General features: G+C 35.0%; 3 protein-coding genes across 6 annotated transcripts; 1 reads left to right on the top strand and 2 right to left on the bottom strand.

Annotated features, from left to right (window-relative positions):
- Window positions 1-714: 714 nt before the first annotated feature.
- Window positions 715-2,735, bottom strand: LOC143196154 (uncharacterized). The gene is made up of 5 exons (XM_076403779.1): window positions 2,149-2,735; window positions 1,923-2,090; window positions 964-1,233; window positions 827-901; window positions 715-776 (listed from the first exon to the last, which is right to left on the bottom strand). Exons 1-5 carry the CDS (start codon window positions 2,161-2,163, stop codon window positions 765-767), a joined length of 540 nt encoding a protein of 179 aa, XP_076259894.1. The 5' UTR covers window positions 2,164-2,735; the 3' UTR covers window positions 715-764.
- Window positions 2,736-3,811: 1,076 nt separating this feature from the next.
- LOC143196156 (cytochrome c oxidase subunit 6C) lies at window positions 3,812-5,539 on the top strand. Its single transcript, XM_076403781.1, has 2 exons — window positions 3,812-3,981; window positions 5,155-5,539. Exons 1-2 carry the CDS (start codon window positions 3,812-3,814, stop codon window positions 5,225-5,227), a joined length of 243 nt encoding a protein of 80 aa, XP_076259896.1. The 3' UTR covers window positions 5,228-5,539.
- Window positions 5,540-5,610: 71 nt separating this feature from the next.
- Ncoa6 (Nuclear receptor coactivator 6) lies at window positions 5,611-22,118 on the bottom strand. Of its 4 annotated transcripts, none has more exons than XM_076403770.1 (16): window positions 21,932-22,118; window positions 19,155-19,377; window positions 17,174-17,701; window positions 16,968-17,109; window positions 15,073-15,594; window positions 14,733-15,014; window positions 13,286-13,639; window positions 13,045-13,227; window positions 12,343-12,990; window positions 12,019-12,288; window positions 11,729-11,962; window positions 10,618-10,968; window positions 10,093-10,385; window positions 9,852-10,030; window positions 8,097-8,549; window positions 5,611-8,034 (listed from the first exon to the last, which is right to left on the bottom strand). In XM_076403770.1, exons 2-16 carry the CDS (start codon window positions 19,259-19,261, stop codon window positions 8,000-8,002), a joined length of 4,581 nt encoding a protein of 1,526 aa, XP_076259885.1. In that variant the 5' UTR covers window positions 19,262-19,377; window positions 21,932-22,118; the 3' UTR covers window positions 5,611-7,999. The 4 variants fall into 4 exon arrangements, 3 of the variants coding, with proteins under 3 accessions (XP_076259885.1, XP_076259886.1, XP_076259887.1); XM_076403771.1 differs by having other exon boundaries at window positions 21,263-22,114; XM_076403772.1 differs by having other exon boundaries at window positions 21,292-22,114.
- Window positions 22,119-22,292: the final 174 nt, after the last annotated feature.

Below are 22,292 nucleotides of genomic sequence, written 5' to 3'. Positions count from 1 at the left end.
TTATCGTTTATTTTTATTATAGACTCAGTTTTTGTTGGTTCTGGTTCTAAATTTTTTATATATTATTTCATATTTTCTCTGCATACGTTGAAGTGTAACTGAAAGTATTTTACTCCTTTATTTAATTTCCTATTTGTGTATCATTACACTGAATGTTTACTACAAAAAAGTCACCGTTTTTAAGAAAAGCGTTTCACGTGTCAAAAGAAAGAGCTAAGGCGATGACTAATTTTCGAAGTATTCGAAATAGACATTCTTATTAATAGTAATGTCTTCATACATATATTATTAGATAGAAATTGCTCGATATCATGCCTTTTCTTGCTTAAGTTGTTCAATTTTTTTTTAAACGCATATCATAGTATGCATAAATGTAGATGTAATAAGCGAGTGTCTACATAAGAAATATTTTATTTATATTAAAATCATTGTTTAGATTAAACATAGAGAGTTGCTCTATGATTAAAATAAGATTGAAACGGTAGTGTTGGCTCAACAAGTCGCCACTTTTTTCCGGTAAAATATCGTAGAATTCGAATAAAATAAAAATGTTTGTTTTTAAATCTTAAAAGTTTTATAACTCATATGCATGTTTAATTCTCATTAAATAATCTCATTTATTTAACGAACATAAAAGTGCAGGTATTTTTATAATAATATTCACAAAAGATCGGAGGTTTTTTGAGATTTTCAATAATAAATCAAAATACTAACTTCATATAGCAAAAGTTTATTACACATTATTTGAATTTATTGAGCTAGCCTCATGCCTCATCCTGAAAAAGAAACTGTATTAGTTACTGTTACCGTAAACTGATAGTTTTACCTCTTGCTGACTTGCATATGCAGGTACATGTTCGGGAGCAGCTCTATTGCTTAAAGGATAAAAATATTGAGTGCCCTAAAATGATAATTGCTCTTTTAACTGTCCAAATGTAGTAATAAAAAATGTTCTACAAATACCTCTTGTTGATTAGGATTATATATCAACTTAGGTGGTTGTGGACCACCAACATCTTGACCTCTGGCGTATGGGTCTCCTGCCGGTACTGTGTATGGACCTGACGATCCATGCGGCGATTGCTGAAGTGGAACTAGTCGGTATCGATAATCTCCGGGATAAGGTATTTCATACACCTGCCTTTCTACGTATGCTCTTGGTTGTCCATCCTGGCCTTCTCCTGGTTCTTCTAGATTTTCTGGGCCTTGTGAATTAGACCGTGCTCCAAAGAGCTTACATAAAAATATTCAGATATAACAAAACAAAATCATTCATAGGATTAATTAGTTAAGTTGGCGTGATTGGTGGGGAAAATTGAAAAATTGTATTGGTCTTTCATATGACGTTAATATACATATTACATTATATATGTTATTGTATTGAATCAAAAATGTTCTGGAGTAAATATGAATGTATAAATAATTTCGCAAGTAAAAATATTTAATTGGGACAATCTTATAAAATAACAAATAAAAATAAAGGTGTGAAGTTACGCAAGTTATCTAGTTAGATTATAAGTAGTTATGTGATAACTTCATGGAAATACTTAACCAGTATAATACAAGGTGTCCCAAAAAGAACTTGAAGAGCGTAGAGAAAATGTCAATCGATAGTCCGTTGAGAATACGGATTCATTGATAGCAATGGAGCATGTCTAGGGCGCGAACTGGTGCCAGAGTTTAAAAAAAACGGTTATTTAGTCATTGTTTCGTGACGTTTTTACCATTCAAAAATGGTTCATCAAGAATGACAGATGCGCGCAAATGCTTTAAAAGTGCATAGATACAAGGTACAAGAATAAAAGCCCCAAGATGTCCGTTAGAAGCGTAACTTCGTAAACAATTCAACCGAGCGCTTTTTAACGTTTTGACTGATTATAAAAATACCGCATTGCCAACTCTAAGTCCAAATAGACGCTTACTTTCTGATTATCCCCATGAGCACCACTTGGCAATGTCGGTTGAGAAACACCTTGTCTTTCGAGAACGGGATACACTTGTCTGTATAGTCCAGGTGCAACCATGATGTGTGCAGCGTAACCATATTGCCAAACAAATGCCGCAAAAAGACAAAATACGGTACCCAGTTTCTGAAATATTCAATCAAACTCAATTGTTCAAGGGTGTGCACGAAATTATAACACTTACCAAGGAATACGACATGTTTGATTGATGTAGAGCAACAATAGTAATATTAAAATATACCGCAACATTTATATTAATTGTTTTTTTATTACTTGTTCATGAAAATAAAATATTTAATTAAATTTCCCTCGTAAAATTTTATGGAAGAACACATAAAAACGTTCGAATTTATTGCTATATTTTGTATTAAATTCTTCCGAATCAGCTTATAAAATTTATACATCTCTCGTATCATCATATAAACCTCATCAACAGACGCCGTATAAAATCAATATCATAATTCCATTAAAGGAAAACAAGTTACAAAAACAGATAAACTGTGTAAACATGTCCTATAGTAAAAATTGTGTTATTTCATCATCGATTCTGTTTATCTTATCGGTTATCGTCTTACAGGACGATTCATTTTTTAAATAATATCCTTGCCCGCATAAAATTATGTAATTTTATGTTTTATTTCGTCCCTCAGAGAGAAAATCCCCGAAGCTATTTAAACAAACCATAACTTGTCTACATGCCCTCATATAGGATAAGGAACTTCTCACCCCTAAAATACAACCCAAGGTTAAAAAAACCTTTATTTCTCCCTGTAAACGGCGCATGTATCCTCCAATCAAAAAAACGTAGACAGTTTTAACCAGTTGGCAGGATTATTTCAAGCGCGATTTCGGTATTCCGTTCTGATCTAGGATTGTTGGTAAAGTAAGATACATCCTAATTTATTATTTGTTCTTTGTATACAAGAATTAATTACTTTTTAATAATACTTGAAGTTTACCTACATATTTCTATAAAAATTAGATATTACTATGTGTTATAAAGATTCTATTATACGTCACATAATAAATATAATAATTATTATAAATATTCATAAATTTCCTACATCTAAATTGATAGAAACTTTTGTCACGTGTCCTGTTTTTTTGATATACCTAACCTTAAATTAATAATTAATTTTTTACTAATTATTTTTGCTTTAAAGTAAGAAACATTGTCCTATTTTTATAAGCACAATATATAATTTAAGAGAACGCTGTTTTATACTTATTAATTTTAAGTCATTAATGCATATCCTGCAATGAAAATGGTTTTCAGAAACTAGTAGAAATCGGTTAGACTATTATTATTATAAATAATCCTAATCAATATAGATGACACTGTCAATAAATATTGATAACAATAATATTGATTTTCAACGCCATCTACTTAATAATAACATCCAGATAATCAATACAAGTTATTTTTATTTCTTGAATTTTTAAGTAGTTGCTCTTCCTTCCTATTTACAATTATAATCAACGACTGTTAAATAGTTCATGATGTTTGATCATACAGCGTATTAAAGATAAGTTTTAAGGTATTTAAGGGCCAAATACTTTCATAAGCTTTAAGTTGGGCAGTGTAACATATTATGCATTATGAATATTTTAAACCGTTTATATCACTTTGTGCGGTTTTGACATTACGTAAGCGAACAAATCCTTGTTTACTGAAAAAGATGCATACCTTCCACTAGTCACGTAGATATTGGATAAAAATATTCGCAAATAATCAGAGGTTTTTTCCTAGGCGCTTTTAAAAATTCTGGGTGTGTCTTTTCGTCAGTTTGAACGGTATCTAACCGAGAACACTATTAATTTGTTTTTCAGTAAATCGGGAGAACAGGATGTCCTCAACAGTCAGTACCACTTTAAAAAAACCTCAGCTTAGGAGGCTGTTGTACACTAATGTAAGGAACACTCTGATTTCTGTAGCGGTCAGTATTACGGTAGTCACTGCGATTGTGAAGATTTTTCATAACGACGCCAGAAAGAAAGCATACGCTGATTTTTACAAGTAAGTTTCAAGTTATTTCATTTACTTATAATATGTGCTATAGAAATACGAATACAAACAACAGGCACACATGATATTGATACATGTTGGTTCAAGTATTTATTATTCCGTTATAATACTTCTATCCTTTACCCATTTATTTACAGGCATTGCCAAATCTAATAAAATAAATAAATATTTAATTGACTTCATCCCCACCTTTTTCTGTCTGGATGGACATTCAGATTTAACTCGCTCTAACGATTGTCCAGGCCTTTCATAATTTTCACAGTTCATTTTCCAATATATTTAACAAAATTATATAGTTGCATATTTTCTTTTAATTTTTTTTGGAAAGTTCACAGCATTTAAACGTTTTTTCGCAGTTCCTGAATCCCACATTTAGTACATGTAAAAAATTATTCATAATACGACGCAAAACTAGCAAATTAACAAACATACTGTTATTAAAAAATAATTTAAACTTTTTCTTAATTAAATGTTTATTATTTTCCTTGGATAAAAAAGCATTTGAAGCTAATATCAAGCTAATTTTAGAAACAAAAAATACGAACTGATTGAATGTTACCTGACAGGTAAAAATTAAATTAAAAATTTAAAATATGGTCAAAACAAGTTTCTATTTTGTGTTATAATGATGTTGATGTTAAACTCAGTAATATCACGTGAATCCATCTGTAATTTTTGTTTTGATCGTATCTATTTACAATTCTTGATATTTGATGATAAAAATAGAACCTTCAGACTATTTTTAGTGTGTTTTTTAATTGTCGATATAAAAATGAAAGAAACTTTTTTGCTAATAACTTTAATCAGTGATATTAAGCAATATCTATATATTGTTTAAGTTTTATATTTATAAATTCGCAAGCAATTTAAATAGCACTCCATAACTCAATATGTTGTAAAAATATAGGGCCATATTTAGTCAGCTAAAAAATAATGTCCCATATGTCAGTATTAAATAAAATTATTGAAACGTGACATTTTTGGTCTAAAAGATGACGTCATTAAAAACAATAGGAGTTCTTTGTAAATATAATGATTTATACTAGACAGATATCAATTCATAGTTTGAAGCTAGAAATATTTCATCAGATTTGGAGTCACTCCTATAAATTTTCATTACCACGTAAATAATAAGTCTCGTCAATTATTTTTTGTTTGTTTCAGAAACTATGATATCAACGCGGAGTTCGAAAAAATGCGGAAGAAGGGCCTGTTCGATTCCTGTCCATCAGACTGAATGATTATATAATTCCTCAAGAGCGCACAAATTCTTTAGTTGACGCAATTTAGTTTATAGAATTAAAATAAAAGTATTTTATTGAAATACATCTAGAGTTTAGTTTAAAATGATTGAAAACCTAACTTGCATCATCTCTAATTAACAAAAATAATATATATAATATATATTTACTTGCTATTTTTCAACAGAAATCCTATTTATAGGTTTTCACAATTTCCTGAAAATTACTACAGAAATTACTGATGTAATATTGATAGTTTTATCGACAAGTGTCACCATTCAGCGAAAATAAACCAAGTGTGTTCTATATTAAGGCGTTTTTATTAAAATTAAAAATAAGGGTATCTCTCTCGTAAATAAATAAATAAAAAACAAAGATATAAATATCAGGGTATTTCTATTTAACAATGTATATTTTGATAATCAACCTGACCACTTTCTACAATTAAGAACGTTACCAGTCCCGAGCGTCTTTTCCTAAACCAACCCGCCGGGGTAATGGAGACTCTAACCGCGCCCTCTAGTCTCGTTGCAAAATTTTTTCCATCGCTCTAATTCGAATGATCAACGGTTAAATAACTTTGTAAAGCGATAATAAGCCAAAAAGTAAACGATCAAGAAATGGTGAGACGTCTAGAGGGTCGATAAACAATTAATACAATAAAAGCTCACATAAGCTCACCGAGTTAAAAAGGAAACGAATTGATCCGTGGTCGCTCTTGCGGAAAATACGCTCGACACAGAGTGAAAAAAAAAGAGAATAATGAAAAAAAAGACTTAAAACGTATATAATGTATAATATATTATTACGTAAAGAATAGTTCAGTATGTAAAATACGACATGTACAATAATAATTTGTTTTTAATATACAATTCTTTATTTTTCACTGCGCGTTAACGCTATAGCTTCTTATTATAAATTCTTTAAATCATTATTTATACTATGTACAAAATGTATTTAAATTTTTCCTAGCTATATACAGGTTTCTAGTTTTTAACGTATCCAATTTTAGTTTTGCTTTGCTTGGTGCTGGCGCTGCAGGCCTCAAACGAGATCGCGCAAATTATAACGAATTACAGCTAAAGTTCCTTCGACATTTTGATCTAGAAATGTTTTAGTAATAAAAGTATTGCTGGGTGGACTACAACTAATTTAAAGAAAAATTACTCTACGTTTATCTAATAACAAAAAAGTAATAATAATAATAAAAATAAAAAAGCACTCAGTTACAGGGCCGAAAGTGTCGCCCTACTCTTTCCTCTTCGTCATGTTATGTTTCGGGTTTCCCGTACTGAAGTAGCATGCTTCTCCCTTCCGGGCATTTTTTGCTCTTTCCTTTCGAAACAATTCAAAACTCATCGATGAATATTCGAATAAAATCACAAAAAACCAATAGCGTCTTCGACATATTAAAACTTAAACAAAAGGATCGGTATTAATAGTAAGTGTCCCCTTCAACCCAAAAAAAAATTGAAACAAAAAAACCATTAGGTTTTGTCTATATCGCGCAGTCTCTCTCTCTCTCTCTCATGCTCGCCCACATACACTCGGTGTCTCTCAGACAAACAGCAACTACACACAGACGCATTACGTACGAACAACAATCAACAAATAGATCAGGACGCGCAGTGTCGCAAAAACGAGTCGGGATCGATTGTGTAATAACAACTTTTACTTATAGATAAATTCATATCTAGAGCACAATATCTTTGAAGTTTGAAATAGGACGATTCTGTCAACACTGCGCGTACGCCAGATTGACCATTAATTTGAAACCTGCAGCGCATTATCACAATATCTGTACAGTTTAAACAGCGTTCCGGTTTTAAACGAACCGCCGTGCTCGGTTCACGTTCGGCTTTCCCTAGTGCTGAGCGTCAATATCGACACTACACTTGCTGTTATTTGCTACGTTATATATACGTCGATTTACCACCGAGAAAGGCTTATTCTGAACACTAACATTAATGTAGTATACTTATACATTTATCCTTTTTCAGTTATGAAGGCACATTGGGAAGTATAAGCTGTTTCCATTCGAAAAAAAAGTATTTGTGAATATATTATGTGATGATCTGAGTGGTCAATCTACAAAGACAAATTAAAAGGCAGTAAAACAAATTCGGGCACTGCAAAGAAACATTCGTTTAGTTGCATTTTCCTGCACTTTACTACCATATTGTGACAACGTCAATACGAGATCTAAAAGAAACATATCCAACTGAAAGTGTCACATATCAACCTTATCAATTCAGTAAAAATGATAACTTGAAGAAATTTTTTAGTTCGACTTTAATAAATATTTTAAATATAGAACAAAAACGAGGATGACATCATTATGAGGTTAAAATTGCGAAACCGATAACAACTTTTGAAATGTACCACTCTGATCATCAAGCAAATTAATTAAATTATGCGTTAAACCGAAAAATAGCGCTAGAGAAAACCAAGTTGTACCAAAAGCTTCAACGCGCCTTTTAAATCCCACCTCCCTCACCCAGGGCTTCATAATCTTCTTCGTCGTCGTCATCCTCGCTGCTGGAACAGGAGAACAGGGTTACTGAGCTGCTGTCCTCTTCATCGTCCTCTGTATCGCTGGAGGACGACGTGCGATCTTCTTCATCATTGTCACTGTCGCTGAAAGCAGAGCTGACGGCATGATTTAAGACGTGAGGGGTGGGCAGTGGATAAGGATTGTAGAGAGGCGATGGTTGTAGGTATAGGTAACGGTGGCTGACCTCCGCGTACGGCCAGCCTGGGCCGTTATGTCACTTCACCTCTTTTTTCCGTTTACTCTCCATATCTATAAAGTATAAAATAACAATTAATTCAGACTGAACGCCATTGTTAAGAGCAGAGACTAACCAGCACTTCGGGTTTTTCTCCGCAACGCCGCTTCCGCTTCAGCGTTATTGTGAGCATGAGCTAACTGTGTTTGTTGATGATGATGATGGTTGTGTTGTTGTTGTTGCTGCTGCTGCTGTTGTTGGCCTACTTTCTCGCGACTCCGAGTGTTCTGGGCGGGTTGTTGCTGCTTTTCTTGTTGATGACCAGCACGCGCTGATCTCCGAGTATTTGTTTTGTTATTTGTAACGCCAGTGATCGCACCTGGAGCAATAGTAACCGCACCTGCCACCTTCAGCATTTTCGGAACGGTCTTATTGGGAGGCCCGGTTTTTTTCAATTTCTCAATCAGGGGCTCGTCACTGTCGGAACTTTCGTCTTGCTGATTCTGTATACCGCCTTTTGAGTTCTTTTTGTTGGAGTTGATGCCGGTGCCGTGACCTGCTGTCAGTCGTTTGCCTACATCCGAAGCTTCTGAAAACATAGATACAACATACCTTTACAAAAGTCATTTAATTGATGTTTATTGTTTGTTTTGGATTTAGTTATGTCAAGCTATTACATTTTAATTGTTTTTTTATAGATGTATTACTCAATAAAAGCCCCAAATCACGGCGCTGGGCCATCAATTACCCTAATTAACATTTTATAAACAACGTGGCAAACATATATATGTCTACACCGAGTTTTGAATATAGCACGGTCTCGACAGCGAGACGAGTGTTTCGAAATACGGGCTAATTGTAAAGAAATTAACAAGAATTTTGATTTCTAAAGTTTAATCAATATAAAAACATTTCATCACAAATGAAAAATTAATCAGATAGCAGTCAAGTATTTAAACTATAATAAAATACTCAAAACGTTGTGGGGCTCAACCTCAGGACATCATACTTATTTTAAAAAGACACATTCCACCATGTCGATGTTGACACTCAATATCAACAAGCAAGAACTCCTAAGAGAAAACTAAGTAAAGAAAAGAACTACATTAACAGACTTTTCAGACTTTAATAGCTTACCAGAAGCAGTTTTTTAAAAAGTTTTTTATTACTTTAAAAGACTAAAGTGATGCGAAACCATGAATTATGTTATATACACTGTTATATTTAATAATTAAAAATTTCGACCTCGTGTAAGTGATTGGCAGCATGCCGACCAAAACTCGCAGCTAAAGAAGATGGCGAGCATTGAAGGGTCTGAGACCAGGTTAATAAAGATTTTTGTAGTGTTTTTAAAACACGCGTTTTCGTTGATCTCTAATTTGATTTTAATCTTAAGAGCTTTAGATACAGTCTAAACGTTTATTTTGAATAAACATTGATTTTACCTAGAAATGAATCTTTTTTGTTATTCCTCTGAAATCCTCTAAGCACTAAATTAACATAAAAAGTCGATATTTAACTTCTAATTTACACAATATACATGCAAATTCTCCAAATCCCGGAAATACCGAAAATACTGGAAAATCTCAAGTCGGTATTGAACAAACAGGTTTTAAAAAAATAAGAGAATATTGTGACTCTAGCCACTTATAGAAACAAAGATCTTAGTGGAATGATTTTTGCCAGAACACAAAAATGTACAAATGCATTTCAAAATGTTGTCATTATTTCTTTATAATTTTTAGCATATAATTTAGCATAAGTAAAATCGAATGGGGGAGGAGGTCAAAAAGTGGTAAAAATTGTCTTACAGTAAATAGACATTTCACTCACACCACCAAATTAGATGAATTAATTAAATATTAAAAACAAAGACAACAATAGTATGTACCTGAGCCTTTTCGCGGTCTTTTCCTCGTCTCCTCAACGCTATGGTTGGAACTGTCGCTCTCGTTTCGTTTCCTTTTCGCGGCCACCGCGTTAGCCGGTACCATTTTAGTTGTCTTTGGTACCGGAGAACTAAGCTCGGGGCTTCCTAATTTACTAAGAGCCCGCGTTCTCACCGATGATCTGCGACACAACAAAACCCAAAAATAACATTAACACTCGCCACTCATTAACAAGAAATTCACCTGGTAGCAGGACTATGCGAACTGGGAGGGACAGCTCCTCCATGGTGTTCACTGGGAATTTCAATAAGCAGCTGCTCCAAAAGACTTTTGCTTTTGTTGTTCACTTGATTGTGTTCAGGAGTCGGATTACTGTCTTCATCTTCGGTGGTGATCGAGGGGCTCTCGCTGCTTCCTCGTAAATCTACTCCACCACCACCCTTATCTCCCGGATTGGATGGATACGTGTAAAGGGCAGGTGCTACCCTTAAGGATGGTGGAGAAGTAGGAGAAGACTGGTCATCCTTTTTCACGTTCTGAAATAAATAGAGGTTTATTTAAAATGTTCCAAACATATTAAAAAATCAACAATTACAGGCACCAAAGATTTTTAAATTAAATACCCTAAAATAATTTAATGTATCCACTATGAGTATATAACCAGCAAGATAGATAGTGTATGATACTCTTTGAACATTGCGGTGATTTTGTTACTTTACATGATGTTCGACTTTTTAAGAGTTGAAATAATGTGACAGATTTTCTCACCTTTAAAGCGATAATGCCCTCATCTTTGTCGTTGGGCTTATCCTGTAACGTGCAGGTCAGGTCGCAGCACGGTTTTGAATCATTTCGATGCACGCACTCATTCTCATTGACGTCTTCGACGGTACCAGTACCAACATTTCGTGCGTCGTTCGTTTGCATGGCGTTTATTTTGTCAGCGGCTTCAGAAGTGGGCATGGTTTTCGCTGCGTTATTTTTGGACTCTGGCTCGTGGTGTTCCAGGCCTTCCATTTTGGCAAGCTGCGATTCTATGTCCAACATGTCAGGCACTTGGGTCTTGGAAGCCGCAGGCAATACGTTGGGTAAGATATCGCCGTGAGGACTCTGACTCGCCTAAATTATGAATCCAGATTTATATCTACACATCAGATATATAAACACCGAGTTGATCAATTTTATTGCGACAAATTAATTTTAATGAATAGACTTTACATTTTTATTCTACTTCTGTATATAAAATTATACAACATGCAACTCAAATGCATTATGTATAATCCTATAAATAATAAAACGAGAAAAATGTTGTATCTTGGAATTACAACCTAATAATGTAATTACATATTGGTTCCATCAGCTCGATTTTCCTGTTATATTAATATCATGTCTAGAAATTATATTGGTTGTTTATTTTTATCAGATGCGATCAAAAGATTTGCGATAAGTTCTGTTATAAAGATGGTACAAAGTGCAACAAATCCTGAATGAAAGAAATATTGATCACAGGTAAAACTAGTCATAATCAACACAGGCACAAGATTATGAAGTCAGTCTTAATATTAGATGCATGAGAAACTGCTTTGTTGGATGATTCACAGATGATCATATAAAGCATTATAATAATATGGCCTTCCATTGAACCATAATGTCTCAGCATTCTATTAGATTAGATCTTAGAGAATTAGAAAAGAAAACATTTAAATGCTATAAACTTTATTTTAAAATGAAAGAATTATATCAATTAACCAATTATTATAATAATAAATTAAAGCTTCCTATCACTAAGTATCAAAACTATACAACTTAATATAATTAATTGATTATAATAAACCCTTTTTTAACTAAAATCCTATTTGCATTTGGTTAATTAACATACCTGATTAGGACTCTTTTCACTTAAGGCATCCATGCTTTCAATACCACTGTCCTCACCTTGTCCCCCATTACTACCCGAATTAGGTGATCTATTGCCTGAGGTGACGATAGCAGCATTTAATTGTTTGTCGCGGTCTTGTAATACGTCGACATTTTTCCTATCGGGTATGTTGCACTTATCGGGTTCAGGTGTTTTCTCTTTTTTCTGCGCCACCTCTAGAGCGTTTTTTGTTACCTAAACGAAATAATGTTGTAAAAATTAATTCAACATTCCCTCTTGCTAATGTTTACTTTATCTATGGGAACTCCAGGTCGACCACCTCCAGGATCGGTGCTATGAATAACCACTTCAACGGTCCGATGCGGAGGTCTGGGGACGCCTTTTTCTCCTATTACCCCTTCCATTAAGCTTTGCTTGATCTTGGCTTCCATATCAACATCAGTGGCTGTCGGTAACGTTACCGCGGGTTTTTGCAAGGTTTTCTCTACAGTTTTTGCTGTAACGGCTGCATACAATTTCCTGTTAAGGTCCTTGACTTTAAAGCTCTCTTTTATTTTCATCTAAACAAAAACAATGTCAGTCCTATTAGTAATAACATTGAAAAAAGACATTACCTTATCCTTTCGCACTTTTTGAGGCAGTACTCCCACTGTTCCGACATTGGTCGATCCCGGAACAGTCGGTGTATCATCATCCACTCGTCGTTCTCCTTCCGACTGGCTTAGACGGCGTCTCTTCTCATCTCCGATGTTTAAAGCACCATTAGCGTCGTGTTTCCGAATACCTGCCCGCACTAGTTCAGAATCCGACCCTCGTCTTTCTTTCTGCTTCTCCTTATAGTGGTTGTGGAGGGCAAATTTAGCCGGATCATCCGCTAAAGCAGCTAACAATTCGCGATGCTCGTGGTTACTTTTAAATTTCTTCACTTTCTTGTGATCCTCGCCAGGCGGATCATCATCGCTGTTCATACCACTCTCCCGTGTTTTTACCTGGGTTTTGCGAACCTTCTTCCCACCAGCGCCATCCGCATTTGACTTCGACTTATTCTTAATAACGGCCGAATTACGACCACGTAAAGAAATATGCAGAGGTGGCACGCGAAGTTCCTCACCAGAAGGAGGAAGGCCCGCCATGGCGGGTAACACTGAGGAGGCGGCCTTCTTCGGTTGTTGGGCGTTCACAAAGCTCACATCCACCTTATAAGCAGGATTAACTGGTTCGGATTTTTCCAATTTCAGTCGCAGCTTGATTTTCTCTGTCGGCTATAGAAAAAATAATTATCACACTGATTTATGAACCGAATTCAGATTTTATACCTTCAAAGCAGGCGAATCTCTTCCCTCTCGACGGGATTTGACATTTTTCACTCTGGAATGTTTCCCATCATTACTGGACCTAGTTTCACTGTCGCTTTGGTCAGTAGTTGTATCTGGACGAGTAGTAGAGTTAGTATCCTCGTCAGACATCCCTAAAGGCGAAGGCAAATCCGTGAAAACGTCCTGCAAAAAAAGATTCAATAATTACAAATAGTCTAATCAATATTTTCCAATATCTTACCTTAACTTCTTCAGTATCGCTTTCGTCACTCGATTGTGGCTCTAGTTCTCCTGTTAAAGGATTGATGAGAAATTTCCGACCGTCAGTCTCAGGGATTCCATTTTCAGGACCGGTAGAACTTGGTTGCGGTCCTCCTAATAGCTCGAGTTCAGACAGCTCGGGCAAGGGACTATGACTCAGTGATGGTAGAAGATCATCCAAATCATCCGGTTTTAGATCAGTCAGCGATGGTGTTAGATCCAACAATGCGGTCGGGTTAGATACTATGGAATCCCAATGGGGACGTGATGATACTGCTACACTATACGGTGGTGGAGAAGGCAACGTCTTGCCACCAGGCGTTGGCGGAACCATCTGAAACAATAAGAACCTCTTACATAATAGCATGGGTTGGAGATGATATACATTCTCTCAAAAAAAAGAATTGATTATTTTAAAGGTCCTCCTAGAGTATTAGAGTACATTGATGTAACTCAGGATATTAGAAATTGATGTTTATCGCAGACATATGCCAACGATTCGATGAATTAAGATCTCATTCGCGCTATTGAAGTTAAACTACATGTTTTCAGAACGATATTATTACAAGAAACTACAAGTATTTTCCAAATTAAACAAAAACGATTTACAGATATATGAGAAGCCAGACAAAGAAGTTATTTCTGTAATTGACTCTTCAATCAAGGAAATTTCAGTGAGATTTTCTCAATTCAAAGAATTGTCGGAAATATTCAAGTTCATTATGTACCCTGATGTGACATCATTTGATAAACTGGACTTATTCCACTTCGATTGATTGGAAATTGAAGAATGTGAAATGCAGCTGATTGATTTTCAGTCCAGTTCAATATGGATTCACAAATTTATTGAAATAAGGAAACAGTTGGAATCAATTGAAACATAAAATCATTGAAATACAAGTAAAAATTACCAGACACATTTAACTTTTTGAAGAAGCTGGCTATTTTAACCACATTTTCATCTACCTATGAACGTGAGTCATTATTTTCAGAGATGAATAGCATTAAAGAATCGGTTAGAAACTGTTTGACAGATTATCCCCTGTCCTGTCCCTTGTTCTAGAGGAATTATCAAAATTATTAAGTTAGCACAACTGAATTCTATAATATTCATAAACATGAATTTTGAACGTCACCTGCCTTTTAGTTGATAAAAACAGCGCTATTCATAACCATGGAAAACTGACATACGAAGACAATACTCATAAATAATTATATTATAAATAAAGTGTGTGATGGATGAGATATCTAGATACAGAGTTTGGTTTATATTGGAATAACAAGAAGAAATACTGATTGTGCTTGCGGTTCAACAAGTTAATTATTTCCGTAAAACGAAATAGTTTCATCACTTATGTACAATATAGCATATTTTCTTGAAATATATTTAAATTATAATTCTAATAAACAAAACTAAACAAACATACCTGATGGCCGATGATGTCGTTTTGATTTAAACCGTGCACTTGCTGCTGTTGATGAAGACTCATTCCGACGCTGCCCATGGAATTCGGATGGCATGCAGGTGACAATATTACACTGTTGTTCGAGATATTATTAATATGACAGGGAAGCATCTTTGCAGCGTGAGACGCGTAAGGAACTCCAGTTTTTTGCATACCAGCAAATTGTGGACGTACTCCGGGAACCAATCGCTGGTTCTGCTGTTGATGGTGTAGAGGCAAAGCGTTCTGAACAGGCTTATTGAGCTATATACGAACACGAAAAGTTCACTTGTTTGACAATATTAAGTATTAATTTGCCTACCGCAATAATGCTGCCTTGTGGTGTCCTCTGGTAATGTTGCACCCTCGACTGGATCTGATCCGGAACGGTTCTAAGCGTGGACCCATAAATGGCTTGCGCATTGACCGCCGCAGCACTCGGAGCCATCGAGGTTGTGCTTAAGGCGCTTGGTGACACTGATGAACTACAGCTAAGGCTACTGGTATTATTGTTGTTCATGCTCACTAGCACATTGGCCTGAGAGGTGACGTGGTTTGGGGCGCCGGTCATCGACGGCGGCGCTGCAGTCTTGAGGGGTGGCGCTGACGCCTGAGGCGAGGGGGTAGCAGGGCTCTGTGGCAGCATGTGCGTCGGTGCCTTGGCAGGCGACGGAGGCGGTGGGGGCCTCATCTGTCGGACTACAGGAGTCGGCATGTCCCCAGGTTTGCTTTGGGCCAAGGCGGTGGTGGTAGATGGCGTAGCCCCCGTCGACTGATGATCATTCTGGAGTAGATTAACCAGCAGTGGACTGGAGATAGTGACCGGCGGTTGATTAGAAAGCGCCTACAAAAATAAAAACGTGTTTAAAAATTTGAAAAAATCTCTACCCTAAACACTAAATTAATTAAATAAAGCTAGCAATACCAAAAGTACGGCACGACAAAAAACTGTTTTTGGAGTGTTTTCTTCGCTTAATATAACAAATTATACTAACATTAGGTTTGCAAAAGCGAATATAAATTATTTATAGTATAATATAATTAGTTCTAGATTATGTGGTACATATCAGATATTATATAGTCCTTCCGATAAAACAGCCAACGTACGTCATCAATATTTATAATGCAACGCTGCCACATCAAGTTATATTAACAATGAAACAAAAATTACGTTACGCTACGAAACATTATAAAATATAATTTATTCTAACATTATTGTACATCATTTCATATTTATTGTCTACGAATTATTACTACAGCCACAATAGTTTGTAGATTAGAATTGTTTTATTATATTTACGCTGACATATGACAACGCTATCGACAAGTACCAACACAATTCAAATTCTATAGATCGATTTGGTTACATGTTCGGACGTATCAGACTTCATTCTGCCTCTTTTTAACTAGAGTAATGCTAATTAGTAAAATGAGCAAGAAAAATACCCCTAGTTTAAAGGGATTTTACGATTTTATAAACTGAATTTGGCAATACGTTTGTGCATTGTCTGTTTAATTGGGAGGACTATATCATCATATTTGCATTAACATAATGCATGTGTGAACAAAACTAACTTATTTTTGTTTAATAAACAATTACTTTCTAAATACTCTCGATATAAAGAAGAATGTCGGGTTATTAAGCCTGAAAAGAATCATGTGTCACCTTCATTCAAAGTCTCTTGTATAGATCACGTTGTAAGCTGAATCTCGGAAGTTGATGTCTCCTTTGACAAAATCATTCAATTCCCATTGACTCGGTTGTCATAACTCAGTCAGTCAGTATGGTTTGCAATATTTTGACGCAAATTCAAAAAATACTTGTTGGCCATTGTAATACACTTTTAAAGGACCACGGCTTAATAACAGCACGTTTATTATATTCAGTCATTCTCATTAATATCTCAAAGTTTTGAATATATATACGCAATTCATGAATGAATTATCATAAACCCCTAATTTTCTATAACAAAATAATGATGATTTAACTACTTTTCGGCAAAGGTTTTTTTCTTGGCATTTTGGTATAAACATTTTATTTCCACCTCAACATTTCGAAGACATAACCTAATTTACAGCCATAAGCACAAATTAAGTTTATGTGTAACAAACTGACTGTCATAGAGACAGAGTTTATTAGTCATTTTTATGACGATTTTTGTCATCGATAAATTGAATATTTGGAAAAAATTATTTTGAGCTTGGAAAAAAACTCACCGGTTGTAATGTTGGGGTGGCGGTGGCTTGACGTCGCACCCCTGGATAGGGTGGGGGTAGGAATGACGGAGGATCGATGCCGGACGGCCTAGGGGTACTGGGAGGACCGCCGCCAGAACCGCTATTACTACTGCTGCTTTGGCTGTAACACCAATGAAGTCACATTAACAACCTGCAAGGGATTTTACCAGGACAAGTATCGTTACCTGTGAATAGCTTGATTCATACTAGCAAACGGAAACGGGCCCGCGTAAGGGGGCTTGTTGAGCGGGTTAGGGGCTGGGGCGGCTGGTAGGTTCGCGCCCACCCTCGGCACGACCGAGTCGGGGGGGCACACGACGTTAGGCGACTTGAAGGGGGTCGCCGACACCATCGATGTGCCGCTTGCCGTTGGCAGCAGCGCGCCCAGTCCCAGGGCTGTAGCGCCGGTCTGCCCGCCTCCTCCGCCATCGGTTGCGGAGTCGCCCGAAGTACTCGTAGCTCGTCTGGCCGGACTCGGCCTGATCACGATCTCCTGGGGCTCCCCGTTGGCGCCGTGTAACTTGAGGGAGACGGCTCCTTCGCCGTCCAGCTGCACGCTGAGAATGCCCAAGGAACGCAGCTGCGGCGCCCCCTGCTGAGCGAGCTGGCGTAAGCGCAGCGCCGCCTCGCGCGGCACCGACAGCGTCACGCGTACGGAGTTCCACGGCTCCAGCTTGCGTACTTTCACCGGAACGCCCAACAGATCATCCAACCTAGGATAAAACATTACAGCTTAAATCATAATTATAATGCTAATATAATGTATAACATTCTTATTAATCCCCTATAAAAGTATAATAATTAATAACATGTCTAAGATACTTTTAGGATTCACAGAATCATTAAATGAACCAACACAATGTCTAAGTAATCCACGTTTTTCTACCATATACATGAATATAATCAGTCTTTACAAGTGCATTATAAGTTTAAAAATCAGTAAGTAAATAAATCAGTAAGTAAGTAAATCAGTAAAAGCATCTAATAAAATCAAAGTCGTATCTGAGGAAGTTTTTATCGATTTAAAATGTGTAAATAAAACTGACAGGACCTACTGCTTAATATGCAAAATATAATTTCGATAATCAATTAAAAAATAAGGCAACATACTTGTTAGCGACATCTCTTATAAAACACAAAACTTATTGATTGAGCAACCACAATTACACAACCACAATATATGTATTGTTCTGGCAATCAAATAAGACATCATATTGATAATACTCGTTCAACTGGGATGTTTCAAGTGCAAGAAAACATTCAAACACCTTAAGCTTATACAACAATTTAACCAATAGGTCCTAAAACTGTAAATCGATTTATTGATCGAATTACTAGATGCACATAAGCGTTGAACAATACCAAATAAATAAATTCTCACGGAAAAAAAATTAATAACAGTTGTAGATTGATCTTTTAATTCATTCTAAATATCAAAATATTTACTATCGTTGAATATCATTACTAAGCTGAAAAAAATATTATTTTGAAGAAACTTATTTAATTGTTATATTTAATGTAATGTTTCGTTTCAAAATGTTTTGTGTTCTCTAAGGGATTCAGCAGTGTGTACAAAAATAGTTTGCCTAAAGCTTCGAGTTTTAAAACGCTGTATATACATGTATTTTGGAAAGATTTAGTATGGATGAGGCACTTAACTTTAACACTTCGGCTCTAAAAGTAGTTATGGTTCAGAGTTCAACCAATGTAATATTAACAAAGGGTAAAAACAATAAACTCTAAAAGTATTGTTTTAACCTTTTGAAGGAACATGATGTAAAAGTTTGCAAAATTAAAATTTTGTAGAAGACGTGATTTAAGCCAAAATATGTCCTTCTCTTATTGAAGGATAAAAATTAATAAATTTAGTATAAATGTGAGCTTTTAAAGTATTTCCAACTAATACTAGCATAAATTAACTCAAAACCCAAGTGATACATATTATATTTTATTGTTTCTTATGTTATTATTTTATATCCACCTCAGACTCTTAAGAATTTAATTGAAAATTTGTCTAGTGGAGCCTATCTATTAATGACTAATGAATCTGTCATTGGTGTCACTAATATTTCGACTATATTTACAGTTGTTTGGCATAATAATTTTCCTCCAAAAAAAACAATAACTCTTCGCAAAACCAATAATAACTGCAAAAAATGCACTAACCTATCGACAATTGTTGCAAACTGCTGGGGAAACTCGGAGTGTCCAAGAGTCCCCTCGCAGGTGACGATAACAGTGATCACTGGCTTTATGGGAAAGACCCAGTCCATCTATTTGTGGAGCAAGTGCGCCTTATCGCGCCTGAAATCCTGAGTGCCCCGCGCGGAGGCGCACACTTTCACACTTATAAACGTTGCCATCCAGAGGGTGGTATTTATCTTCTTACCTGCAACAAGCAACGTCAACATTAAATCTCCGCACTGCTGTCACCTGTTAAAAAAAGCCATTTCAATAACAATAGTTCGTTATTAAATATATATTATGAAAAATGATTAAAATTAAACAGAAGGACTTCATTAACATTATTATTATGAAATAAATTGTCTATCTTTTAAGATCAAAATGTGGCGGATATTTATTGCATAAAACATAAGAGGATTTAGTTTTCGATAATCCATTTTGCAAAAATAGTCATTCTCAATATACACTATTATTATACAAGCTTATCTATTACATTTTTAAGCAGTTTTTTTAAACTTCCCGTGTGGATTTAAGATGTTAACCTTTGACCTTTTATTTAAAAATTTCAACTTTAGATACGTTTTCACGAAGCGCAATTAGCGAAGCGCAGAATAAAAATCAGAAAAATTGGGTTTATGAGGTGTTATTATGAAATATCTATCCCATCGACATAAAAAAAAAAACATTGTTAAATTTTGTACCAACCAGTAAACCAACGTCGACTCCATATATCAAATGTCAAGCATTAAAATCTAGTAGTACGAGATTTAAAAAATCCTAGAAAACGAAAAGAAGAATTTCCTATTATAACTTATTAGGCTTATAAAAATAAAGTATCATACTCAACAGGCCAATAAGGTCTTCTCAGATCCATCACAAATAATTTACTCTCAATAATAAACTCTAAGACTCTATTAATAATATGGAGTAAATCATAACAAAACTAATGGACATTTTGGAAGTATTTTATGGCAGCCTTAAATGAGAAGCTTAGATGAAAGGTCTACATATCGAAATTAACACCAATTTCAATATTAAAAAAGAAAAAATTTATAGATGACAATTAGTATCAATATACTAAAAATTTATGCAAGAAAAAACCAATAACGCAAAATAATATACAAGAAATACAAATAATAAATCCTAATGAATATAATAAAAAATGATTATTAATCTTAAAGAGACGTTTGCTTAACAATATTCAAACTGCAATTAACAATAGCAATTATTTGTTTCCGAATGAAGCCACCAAATAAAAATGACTATCAAATTAATAAAACGCATAAATTTGATCGAAAATAAGTCTGCAAAATAAACATTAAATTAAGAAATATAATACAAACATTAATTAATACGCGGCAAACCATAAATACAACACGTAAATTATAGTCTAGTATTTATCGAAATATAGTAGCATATAAAAGAAAAAACTGCAATTTTACTATAGAGAATTTAGAAAAACAATACACTTGAACAAATGTAAAAGAAGCGTTTAAATACGATCATCAAATTGTTACTTTTAATTTTGATAATATAGCTAAAACTGAACATTGAACATAAATGAACATAAATTATATTCTAAAGTAAGAATATGCGATAAAATCGCCTGAAAATGAAATTTGATAGTTTAAGTTTCCACAAAACGAGTAATAAGAGTTTTTAAGAAGAACCTAAAAGAAAATTCACGATTATGTTCTTTAATTATTTCTACACATTATAATTATCTATTTTAACACATTATAAAAAAAATCAACTTTACGATCCATTAAACGGAAAATACACGTGAAATATCAATACGACAGGTATTACAAACAGAAAAAGTATATTTTGTGATGAGATTGTCAGTTTTTACCAATAAACACCACGTTGTAATGATAATCAAAACATCGTTAATAATTATAAATCATAAATTACTTATTAAATCAACCAGAATAATCAAAATCGTAAATGTCTTGTAAAAAATTCCGAATGGACATTTCCCTAAATTGCAGAAAATAAATATATTTAAAAATGACTATTAAACTGGCACACCCTGTAAATAAATGTTTCGATATAATGGCGAATGCGATTTTGTTTAAACTTTAACGAACCGCAGAATACTTAGGGCGAAAAATCCTACTTAAAATTGATCAGGTCACTTTTGAAGAAGAGATAAATAAAAAAAGTATCTCAAGGTCCCCTGTTAGGGCTCTAGCTGTCAACGTTGGGAGCTAGCACAAACAAGTTTTTGAGTATAAAATCCAAATTTTTGCGAAATCCTCAACTAGAAACGAACTGACTATCTTCAATTGAACACTGTTTCCCCGCGTAACATTACGATGGTAAAAATCCTCGCACATCCGTTCTTCATGATGGTCGGTGGACACTGGTCGCGGTCAAAATTTCACGGAAACTGAATTTTCTCACTAGGACCACTTAGCCAAAACGTACAATCGGTCGCCTAACCGCGAAAACCGACGGGATTCCACCCTAAATTAGTCGCCAAACGCCGGAATGTCGCGTGAAAATCGCGAAATAAAAAGCTAGACCTGCTCGCAGCCATTTTGTAAGCCAGATGGGGAGTTGTTATTCCATGTGTTCAGGTCGAGAAAACGACTATTTACAATAAGGGAACCGGCGTTTTTGGGTAATTTTCCGACAATACATGTTGGCAGACGCTATCACAAACGTTTTTAGGGCCCGGGCCCGCCAAATTCACGCACTCATATCAATTGGCTTACGGCTAAGAAACATTATATATCCCATTTTTAGTGACATACTTTTGACACTTTAACTCCTGTTTCTGTTGTAGAATCCTTTGGGGCACTTAACCAACTATACTTAACACTCACTAATTGCAAAATTTTCGCTCAAAAAGTCTGTAAAAATACACATAATATTGTTAAAAATAATTTAACGCGTTCAACAATAACAACTCTCCGCCATAAGACATGCGCGGACCTGAATGCGCAATAGTGACAGCCATTACGAAAATTTCTGACATATGTGACAATCAAAAGGGCCGGTCTTTTAGGGGAGATCCGAAAATCACTAGGAAAAACAGCTGACTACTAAGCGGAGACGGAAGTAAAAAAATCTAAATTTTTATTGCTTGTCTCATCTCTATGCCTATATACAACG

The sequence above is a fragment of the Rhynchophorus ferrugineus genome, unplaced genomic scaffold (assembly GCF_030347505.1).
Source record: "Rhynchophorus ferrugineus isolate W39M unplaced genomic scaffold, kcgeb_rfMv2 rfM4, whole genome shotgun sequence".
NCBI lineage: Eukaryota > Metazoa > Arthropoda > Insecta > Coleoptera > Curculionidae > Rhynchophorus > Rhynchophorus ferrugineus.
Note: the sequence above shows the minus strand (reverse complement) of the source record. Positions and strands in the feature narration are given on the sequence as shown.